This window comes from Hippopotamus amphibius, chromosome 8, assembly GCF_030028045.1.
Source record: "Hippopotamus amphibius kiboko isolate mHipAmp2 chromosome 8, mHipAmp2.hap2, whole genome shotgun sequence".
Classification (NCBI taxonomy): Eukaryota; Metazoa; Chordata; class Mammalia; order Artiodactyla; family Hippopotamidae; genus Hippopotamus; species Hippopotamus amphibius.
In genome coordinates, this window is record NC_080193.1 from 60,437,062 (window position 1) to 60,448,761 (window position 11,700).

The window sequence follows — 11,700 nt, forward strand, 5'->3', positions numbered from 1 at the left end:
CAGGGGAGAAAATAAGGAAAGAAGGAAAAAGTAAACATCAAGACCAAATGCTTCAGTAATAATATATGCATTATCTAACATTATTTGCTTTTCTGTCTGACAAAACTTAGCATTATTTATCTTCTTGTTTTCTTATTGTTAAACTGAAGGAGGTTTAGGAATTGGTAAAACGATTATAAATAATATCGGTAACACTGCCTTTCACATAAGTGTTTAGCTCTTACTGCACTCTTTTGTGGACTAAACAAACTATATCAGAACAGAAAAAAATCTTGATTATGATTGTAAAAAATGTTTGGAGGAAAATTTTTGCCATTTATATTAGTTAAATGCATTTATTAAGGTATGTTTTATTTATGCTAATTATATGTAGCTAATTTAAAGTAACTCTGAAGGAACATTATGTTAACTTATTTTTTCCTGTTTTTGTAAGCATTGTTCAAATGACATTTGTACAGCTTTTCTGTCATGGAAACTTCGCATTCAATTTTTAATCGCAAAGCACTTAAAAGAGGACATGTTTTTACAAAAAGATTATCTAAAACAGGATGTTTTATTGGAAGGGCATTTCCCCTTTTTATGCGTGATTTACAGTTAATTTTTGCTTTTTTATAAATCAACAAGTAACTGAACCTGTTTCTCATCCTGCAGATCTTTAGGCAAGCAACTATGAAAGCATTGAGGAGAAAATCTATTTTGCTAACTGGTTATCTGGAATACATGATCAAGCACTACCTCGGCCAGGATAAAGGGGAAACAAAGAAAACAGTTGTAAACATTATTACTCCATCCCGTATAGAGGATCGCGGCTGCCAGCTCACCCTAACATTTTCTATTCCAATAAAATATGTTTTCCAAGAACTAGAAAAAAGAGGAGTGGTTGTAAGTATATCTCTTGTTTTCTACCAGGTTTTCTCTATGAGTTGCATGTTAAGAATAAAATTTGGATTTTTTGGTTTATTCATTTTTCCATGTTATTTCACATCAGTCAGTTAGGATAAGTTAAGTGCCAACTAAATATTCAGCACTGTGCCAACTGAAGGGTACAGAGATCTATCACTTCTGATAAAGGGGAATATACCACAAATTTTGGTTGTAGGAAACAGTTTTATGTAATTTATCTATTATTTTCATTATAGTTTGGGCAGAAAAAAATTTGGTGAAAACCCCAACATACTAAATATTTATTGAATATGTGAAATTAAAGAACATACAATATAGCAGAGGAAGAAAAAGGAAATCAGTCTTATTTAGTTGATTGACTGAAGTAAGTTATTTTCAACCTTTTCACTGCAGTCAAGAAAGACATCTTAAGAGTGTTAACATTGTATGGAAATCTTTTTTAACCATTGGGCCTCAATCTCTGAAGATAAGTAATAAGTTTTTAATGAGTAATTTCAGCAAAAATGGTGGTAACATATCTATTTCCAGTGATAACGTAATTTAGAAACTGCTGCACTAAGACAGTCTTCCAAACCTTTAGGAGAGGTTTCCCCAGGTTCTGGAGACAGAGATCAGAACATCAGCATTCCTAATCAAACTCTACCATTTACAAGCCACGTGCTCCTGGAAGAGTTAGTAAACATCTACTGAGTTGAGATTCCTCATCTGTATTTTGGGTGCAAAAATACCTCAAAAGTTGCTATGGAATTAAGTGTGCCATTACACGTAAACCATTCATTATATCATCTAGCCTATAGGGAGTGTTTCTTGAAGATAGTCTTAGTGATCTTCAGACTAGGCTGAATTATCTGAGCCCAGTTCATGAGGTTAGGGATTATTGAATTCAACGGAAACATACTTGACTAAAACTCTCCAGATCTCAGTGAGCTTCTCAATCATTGAAATGTGTGCAAGGGTTCCAGTCTCTCCAGGGTCTCTCCACAGATAAACTGTATACTCAATCCTTTGGATGCTTAGAAGGGATGATGGCTGAGTGGACTTTAGGAAAGTACTTAGGATATTCATGTACAAACCCATTAATATTTTAATTAAGAGGGGAGTTTCAAATAATATAGAAACACTATGTTCTACTTAAAATGAAAACAAATTGTTTATATATTTTTAGGGAAATCAGTATGAATGTTTTATGTATGTTTCTCGTGAATGTAGATTTCCATTATGTGAATAATGCTAACACTATTGTGGCTTTACTTCTTGTTTCCCTTACAGTGTGACAAGCGGGATCCAAATGGCATTCGAGTGGCTCCAGTTCCTCTCTACAATTCTTTCCATGATGTTTATAAATTTATCAGTCTGCTCATTTCTGCACTTGACTCTGCGGAAACAAAAAATAGTGGTGTTTTCCATAGCGACTTAAGCAAATAATATGGAAAGCCTGTGGTTATTTTATTACTATTATTCAAGTTTTAATTATTGAAAGTATTTCAAAATTGATTACACATAACCGGCAATGAATTGTATACTTTACAGAAAAACATGACAATTTTTCTAACGGTCTGTAGTCTTGAGATATCTACATGGCTGTCCAATTTCTTGATGTTTGGTGGACTGAAGTCTTTATTGGTGCAAGTATTATGCACACAGTCTTGGTTAGCTATCATATTTCATGGTTAATGAAATGTTTTTTGCTGGTTTAATTTATAATTTGACTGACAACTTCATCATATATTTGGAAATTTTTGTGTCAATTTTAGAAATATTGCTTTAATTTTAATTTATGAAAGTTTCTTATAGGCACTATAGTTGAACAGTCTGATGTATATATGCTTTTTACAATGTTCCATCTAACTCTAACCTCCAACCTAAGGAAGAGAAAATACATTTTCTAGAGGAATGGCTTTCAAATATTTTGGTCACAATCCACACTAAGGAATACATTTAATATCAGAGTATAATTTGTGTGCATGCCTTATTTCATTGATTCTAATACACAACTTTTTATCATATTTTAACATCTGGTAAAGAAGAAATGCCTTTGAATTTACATTCAACAGCTTCATACAATTGCCATTAGCCATTCTTTCATGTTACCATCCCTGACATTACCATGATTCTCATAGTGAGTAGATATCATTCTAGATCTGGCTTAAAAAACGGTATACATAGTAAAAACAGAAGTTGCATAAATTATTTGTCTGTGATTTCATATTTATTATTTTATCTCATTACAACAAATGTTTGGCTGAAGCTCATTAAATTGATTTCTTTACTCACTTTTGGGTCCTAATCCATTTTTCAAGGATGTCCCTTTATTTAATGTTATCATAATCTTCTGGTTTTGTTCAACGGGAATTTCTCCTGATAAAAGACTTTGGATGCTACTCTGTCTCTAAAATAGTGAAATAAATCACTCTAAGATACTTGAAGTTGAGGATTAAGTTAGGAAATAAGTGCTTCATCGCTCAACCGCTATCCCAAATCTATGGACCTTTGTTAATCACTATGAAAAACTACAGTTACACTCAGCCCTGTAAAATTCCCCTAGTTTTCAGCTGTTGATGCCATAACCACTATTAATGAATTGACAAAATATTCTACAATTGTATACATAAGCAGCAAGAAGGCGTGACTACGACATTATTATTGCCCATGATGAAACAACTTTGAATGAAATTAACTTAGCCAACCACTTTGAACGGCAGAGTTAAATAAAACGTTGCAGAGCTCTGAGGCCACCACCAGCAACTACTGGTATTTATCGAGTACTTCCTGGGTACCATGTATTGTACTATTCTATCTATGTGTTATCTCATTTAATTGAATGGTTGCATAATTGCTTTAGAAAAGCTTCCCACCTCCACTTCTGACAAAACTCATCGTCAGAGATGGAAAAATTCTGAAAATCTTAAAATCTGACCATACGTGACTTCAACTGGAAGAAATTGTTTTTGAACCTCATGGTGGTAAACAAAAAAGGCATAGTTTCAGCTCTCAGGGAACAGGTACCTTAGTGGAGAAACAGTAAACCTATAAACATCCAACTAAATATATAATTACAAACTGTAACTTCTGTGAAAGATAAACAATGACACTATGAGAGAAAAATCTTAGGGGTACAGTTACCTAGATGGTTGAGTAAGGGAAGGTGCATGAAGGTGCTTATCAGTTTAAGTCCTAAAATATTTCATGCTAATCACATTAAAATTACATCAAGTTATGTGTATAAACCATTCAAAGCATAATCAGCACTCTGTCCTCATCACCTAGGTGAAGAAACAGCATTAGAAACTCGCTTTCTCCCACGTGCACCTCCCTTCTTCCCCAAATCTGGGGGAAATCATCAAATTAAATTTTGTGTTAATCATTCCCTTATTTTCTTTAAAATTTTTATAACTATGCATGTACCCATAAAAATATATTAACTAAATTTTCCTGTGTGTGAACTTTATTTAAATGTAATCATCCTGCATATATTATTCTGCTTCTTTTGCTCAGCATACTATTTTTTGAGATTCATTCCTGTGTTGCATATAGCTCTTCATTGCTGCTCAGTATTCTATTGTATCACTGGAATTATTAATTCATTCCACTACTGATGAAGATGTCAGTTGTTCCAAATATTTGTAACATTGCGATAATGCTGCTATTAACATTCTTAATGCACACATTCAAAAGTTTGTCCATGACATATAACTGTGAAAGTGCTGGGTCATAGGCCACACACATGTTTGACTTCACTATGTACTGTCAGACTTTTCCAAAGTGTTTGTACTAGTTTCTGTTGCAACCAGTAGGACATGAGGGCTCCCTTGCTCCTCATCCTTGCCAGTAGTAGCTATTGATTGCCTTTGTCATGTGTGCATGTTAAAATAGCCAAGGTGATTATTAAAATAACAGAGAATAAATGTTTAACTCCCACACAAGAAGAAAGGGAGAAAAGAATGAAGACACACAGACACACACACATGCGCACGCACGTGCACACACACACAGAAACACACCAATTTATGCTTCAGACACCATCCTTCATTTGTGGATTAAGCTGAAACTAGAATTTTACCTGAATTTGACACTTGCCCAGCCTCTTTTCCTTTCTATTTTCTCCTTCACAGGTTTTTTTGCAATAACTCCTTCAGTTAAAACATACTTATCCAAATTCCTGTCTTGAATCTGACAGCATTTCCTTTATCTAGTCTTAATAATCATAAGTATTTTCTATTCTATATGTAATATATGATGAATTTACAGTTCTGTTTCTGTTGGTTTTCACATATAATGCTAGTTTCCGTATGTCTATACTGCAATTCTTACCTTTAAAGTGCTTGTTTATCTTGACCCTTTAGAATTCTTTGAGAACTGGGTTAAAGCGTGTTATTTGAAAGGTATTCATGTTTGCTTCCGCCAGTTGCCCAGGTCACTTCTGACTTGTTTTCAGGTTTTTCAAATCACATGAACAGCATGCGATTGGATATATTAATTCATGTGAGGACCAATTAACAGTTACAGATCTTCAGAGGTTATTAATTTTTCTTGCTGGTCCTTTATATATTCTTTGGTTGTCAACAGTATGCCAGGCTCTCCTATCAGCTTACTTACTCTGGCCCACCCTAGACTTGTCTCATGGCCTATTTAGTTATCAACACCGAAGCTCAGTGACTCTAGGATTTGGCAGAAACTCTTAGGATGAAAGCCATGCTTTGATTCTAAGCTTACTTTGATCTTTGCTTACTTCCCAGGTTCCTCCTTTTTTTTTCATATTGGGGTTCTGAGAATTTCTCACTTTCGTGCCATCTCATTTTAAAAGGCTTTTTTTGTTGTTTTTCTTTTTTCTTTTCCTTTCTGGTATCTGATCCCCTACAACATGCTAAGCTGTCAAGTAGTGGTTTATGAAAACAAAAAAAATTATATACTTCCTGTTTTCTTAAGTAGAATATGTGAAAGATGAGTTTTTCTTAAGTAGGATATGTGAAAGATGAGTTGTACTTTCTCAATAACTCATGCACATCTATATAAATATCGATTCTTTTAGAGTGATGCCCTTGGGTGCTATTGTAATACATAAGTCTGTTTGTGCAACACGAAATTATACTTATTATACAAAACTTACTGAAGAAAAGTCTGGATGCAAAGTCAATAACTTATTTTCAAATTAAAGAAATAAACTTTTTCTACAGCCATTTTCTGCTCAATAATTTTCTACTTATTCTTGAGTTCAAAACTATATGGGTTTACATTCAAATTTTGTTATGTCTTTGTTTCATAAATTGAAGTTGCTAGAGCATTGATTTTTAAGTAAATGGATTTTGACATAATCATAAGAAAGAAACCTGCAAACACCCTGAAAGCACATCATAACACACAACATAGTAATCACTGTATCAGGGCACCCTCTTACTGAGATGATAGATTTGATGTTTGTGTGGGCCATTAGCATCTGCATTATGTGTTTAAAAAGGTACAGGATATGTACCCGGCTCTCTAGCAATATTATGTTTAATCTCTGAAAGATGTATTACCAGAGAACAAAATGATAAAGAGGATCATTATAATGGATTTAAACATTTCTGATGTGGTTTTGGCTTACTGAAATTATTATTTTTATTAATGATCTAGGATTCCAATTTTTGACTCTTTAAAGTGGCTCCTGAGTACTTTTGACATTACCTCAGCTATTTTTTGATAACTTCATTGCTTTTGTTCTGACAAGATGTAGGCTTACTTTGTATATTTCCTACCTCAAACTTGACATCACTCATTTCTTTAAGAATATTCGATTTCTTTGGAGAAAAATGGTATTTAGGAACTATAATCTTAACAGTAAGAGTGCTCATTATAATTGGGTTGATCATTATTTCCACACTTTTCAATTAAAAGAGTTAAGGAATATATATTTTTAGCAGAAATTACATTTATTTCATATTCATATTTTCAATTTAATTTAGCATAACAGAGCTTTTATTTAACAATCTATTTTATATTTTTATCTCGTGCTGAAAATCTTGGTTCTAATAATATTCATTTTATCATATATAATATATACTACCATGTATAGGCATATATATTATATATATAATTTTAGAATTAGTAATACTAAAGCTATCATAAACAATATGATGAAAACAGTTTAAGATCTTTTGGAAACCTTTTTGTTCTAAGAATACATCTCACTAGGAACAGTAAGTCAGATTACTGTGTTTTAAAGGCACTTGTAATAACTCTTCTCTATATGGTTAATCACCAATTGTATACATATTTAGGTTCAGTACTTTGGAATTATCTTTTCAATCCTTATAAATTTCCTTTTAAATTTAAAAATTATTTCAGAATTGTGTAATATACTTGGATAATTTCAACTTTGAATATGCAAGCCAGGTATACTCAGAAAAGTCTAGATGCTGTCCCTATTCCCATCACCCTATTTCTACTCCCTATTTATACATATTTTTTCATGCTTTGTTTTATCCTTTCTTTTACTTTACATATATATCTATATGTGTATACATATAAATATAGGTAAATATATGTATATTTCTCTCCTTTCTTATATAATGTATAGTAAGTATGGTAACATGTTACAAATACTTGTTTCCGCTTTGGAAAAACATTCCTTTATAGAAAATTACAGTTAATACTTAAGGAATAATAAAATTAGAAAATAATTCATTTTCAATTCTTATTAAAATAATTGGTTCAAGCAAAGATCAAACATTAGGAAAAGTTGATGAGAAAGTACGTAGTGGGGGCATCGGATTGTTACCACCTAAACTCACTGATCATCACTAGTATCCGTAAAAATGGAGCAACCTGTAACTATTTGCCTGATGTGATGCAGGCTATTTACTAAGGAAATAATGAACCTGAATCCAATAAAATTTTTAGGGCTATTTTCCAGTTTATAACAACATGAGGAATGACAGAACAAGCTAAATGACCACACAGAGAAGCAAATATGGGTCATTCTACATGGTGACTGGTTGGGTTTCTTCAACAAGTCAGTAGCATTAATAAGACAGGGAAGAGGTGAGGGAGAAGGAACTATTCTGGAATATGAGACTGAAGAGACAAAGCAAGCAAATGCAACATGTGGACTTAGTTTGGATCTTGATTCAAAGACCAACTATAAAAATATATTGCTGAGAGAACTGAGGACATTTGAATGAGAAAAGAATTTTTATTCAATTTATTAGCTGTGATAGATACTTTGGATGTAAGAAGATGTTAATATATCTAGGTATATATACCAAGTACATAGGAATAAAATGATATGAAGTCTGGAATTTGCTTAAAAATTCCTTTGTACCCACCCTCCCCTCTCCCCCATCTCCCCAAATAGAAAGAATCATGACAAACAAGTTACCACAAACTTAGTGGCTTTAAACAACATGTTTATCATCTTATAATTCTGCAGGTTAGAAATTCAGCATGGGTCTCATTATATCAGACTCAAGGTTTTGGCTGGGCTGCATCGCCTTCTGAAGCCTTTAGGGGTAAATCCATTTCCTTTTTTCCAGCTTCCAGAGGCTGCCCCAGTCCTTGGTTCTGGTCTCCCTCCTCTGTCTTCAAAGCCAGCAATTTTGCATCCCTCCGATGGCTCTTTCATAATCATAGCTCCTTCTAACTCTACTCTTCTGAGTCCTTCTTCAACTTATAAGGGGCTTTGTGATTACAGTGGGCTCAATTGGATAAGCCAGGATCATTTCTCTATTTTCAGGCCAATAAATTAGCGACTTTAAAACCATCTGCAATCATAATTCTACTCTGTCATATAATGTAAAATATATACATGTTCTGGAGATTAAGGCATGAACATCTTTGGGCGTCATTATTATCCTGTTGCAAGAAGTAATGATGGATGGAAGGAAGGAAGAAAAGAAAGAAAGAAGGAAAGAGGAAAAAAAGTGTGACAAAATCTTGCCAATTTTAAAACTGGATGATGATCTTTGGAATTCTCTCTACTTTTTTTAATGTTTGAAAATTAAAAAAAAAAAATCAATTGTGATGACTTAGCTGAGAATCCAGGACACTTGTCTCGAAATTCATGAAGATAAGATCATGTATATAATATTTCCCACAACATATTCTCATGAGGAAAACAATCCCTTCTGCCTCCACGTGTCAAAAAGTTGTTTCCACAATTTCCTTATGAGGGATTTTGAAAGGAAGATTATATCCTACACTATATTTGCATATGTGTCTTTTCTCTCTGCTTTAATATCCTAAATCAAATGAGAATAATGTTTTAAAGCACGACTTCTCATGAAAAACAAAGAAGCTAACTCACATTGGATTCCTGGGCCTCAATTGTAATTTCAATCACATATACTCATAATATTATTTTAGGTGAAAAGAATTGCATTTGGGTGCCAATATTTACTAAACAGAGGTCTTAATTTACTCTTTCCCAGTATGTGGAAGCTTTATTTCATGCAGCTCTTCCTTGCACTCTATTGTGCTAAAACAGCAAGCTTGTCAAGAATGGAGACACTGCAATGATATATGCAGAGTCTATGGGAGACATTTTCTCTATGGGTTAAAGTAAGTAGTTGGATCAAAGTCAGGACATAGATGATACAGCTGGTCTGGGAAAAAAATGGCAATTAAGAGAAAAAAAAAGAACAGAAAGAGAGAATCACAGACAATCTTTTTTTAGGTGGCAACAACAGAACCAGACTGTTTGAAACTGGTAACTGACTCCAAATGTCACATCTTTCACTGAATTCTAAATAATATTGCTATTTCATAACTGTTATTTGGTTGTATTGATGGCCATATTAACTTATTTCATAACAAACTTGTTACATGTATTTTTATACACTGTATTTGTTATCTTTCTCTTTTTTATGTATCTTTCTCTCAACAATACTTAGGAGGATGGAAGAAAATCATAGTAAAGCTTAGAGAACACCTCCTTTGAATGACTTTCAATCCAGCCAAATCTGGCACATTTACTGTGATCAACTCATGCACTTCTTTGCAGTTCAAACCCATACCTGTGTGATTACCTATCCATCATAAAATTTCAACTTCTTTAAAGATTTCAATGTGTATCTATGTCAGAAAAGTAAAAATAAAATAAGACTAAAAGAAAACATGTTTTAAATTAATTTCTCTGGGAAAGTTGGGTAACTTACAATCATTTTAGGGGAGCAAAATTACTCTATACTAATCTATATTACCAGGTAATATTACTCATCTATTTCACAAAAAATGATAGTAAATGAATAAATGTGGCATAAAAATAGAAATAACCCCGAAACGATAAGGGTCAAGAGTGCATGGAAGATATCAATACTCTTTCAAAACTGGAAAGTAAACTGATTTAGCAGGAAGAAGAAAACTGAAATATAATTGCCAACATGAGAGGGGAGGCAATCAAAGAATATTAATCTAAGTCAGGTCAAAGTCACCGAAATGTTTAGGAATTTGAGGTACCTGTTATTTCTGAAGATCAGGATGCACAGTGGGATGGGAAATCAATGGCTGAAAGTCTACATAATTTGCAGTTAGACTATAAATTCCTTCCTCAGCCTGTGCAACTGGAATGTTACAACTTCCCCACACCCACAATGACAAGAGTTCACTTCCTAGAAAGGATGAACTTGTGTAGTTCTAGACTTATGGGCATCAGGACAGCTGAGGTGACGGATGAGCCATGGAGTAAACGTGGAGTGATTTAGCAAAATTTTGCATTATAAACGGTTAAAGCCCTTATTCCCTTCCCCTACTTGGCTCTCAAGAAATTATGCATGTACCTAGGGTCATGTCCACCTCCCCTAATATGATTATACAGTTCTCTCTGGGAAAACTGTCTAGCCCAATTGATGTGAACTACAAATCTTTACATGGGTCTCATTGTGGTATAGTGCTATCCACCAATCAAAAATTTCCGCCCCTACACAAAATACACTTGATTTTTAGAGTTCCAAGTTTAAAATGAATAGACATGAAGTATCACCATACGTTGAACAGTAACATTTAAAATGCAGGATATAGGACTTCCCAGGTGGCACAGTGGTTAAGAATCCACCTGCCAATGCAGGGGACATGGGTTTGATCCCTGCTTTAGGAAGATCCCACATGCCATAGAACAACTAAGCCCCTGCGCCACAACTACTAAGCCTGCACTCTGGAGCCCATGAGCCACAATTACTGAGCCCATGTTCCCCCAGCTGAAGCCCACGCTCCTGGAGCCCATGCTCTGCCACAAGAGAAACCACCGCAATGAGAAGCCCACACACCGCAACTAGGAGTAGCCCCCGCTTAATGCAACTAGAGAAAGCCCGTGTGCAGCAATGAACACTCAATGCAGCCAAAAATAAAAATAAATAAATAAATAAATAATGCAGAATATAATCCAAAAGAACAAACAGGAAACAAGTAATAAAACGAAAAAGGAAGAAAAAGGGGAAAAAAGAAAAAAAGCCACAGTTAAAAGAAAATCTTGGAACCAATAAACTACAATTAAAAGGGTTCAGAGAACAAGAAAAAGCTCTTGAAAATTTAAAAATAATGATATCAGAAATAAAAAATTCAAAGGAAATTTTGGAATATAAAATTGAAGAACTGTTTCAAAAGTAGAACAAATAGATTAGACAACTAGAAGGTTAATACTAGAGGTCAACACATACCTAATAGTGGTTGCAAAATAAAAGAGCAGAGAAAATAGAAAAATTATTAAAAAAGAAAACTCCTCCCAAGAACTTTTCCCAAAATGAAGATGTGCTTTCAGAAGAAAGAGGCTTAATAAGTACTAAACATAATAAACTTCTTTAAAAATATAAATCACATTATGGGAAA

The 11,700-nt window shown here is 33.7% G+C and overlaps 1 protein-coding gene across 1 annotated transcript in view; it reads left to right on the forward strand.

Annotated features, from left to right (window-relative positions):
- The window catches only part of KYNU (kynureninase), a 96,993-nt gene extending 93,950 nt beyond the window's left edge, over positions 1-3,043 (forward strand). Inside the window, exons 12-13 of the mRNA XM_057745732.1 lie at positions 652-882; positions 2,173-3,043. Of these exons, the coding sequence (XP_057601715.1) occupies positions 652-882; positions 2,173-2,328 (387 nt within the window). The 3' untranslated portion in view covers positions 2,329-3,043. The remainder of the gene's footprint in view (positions 1-651; positions 883-2,172) is intronic.
- The last annotated feature ends 8,657 nt before the right edge of the window (positions 3,044-11,700 follow it).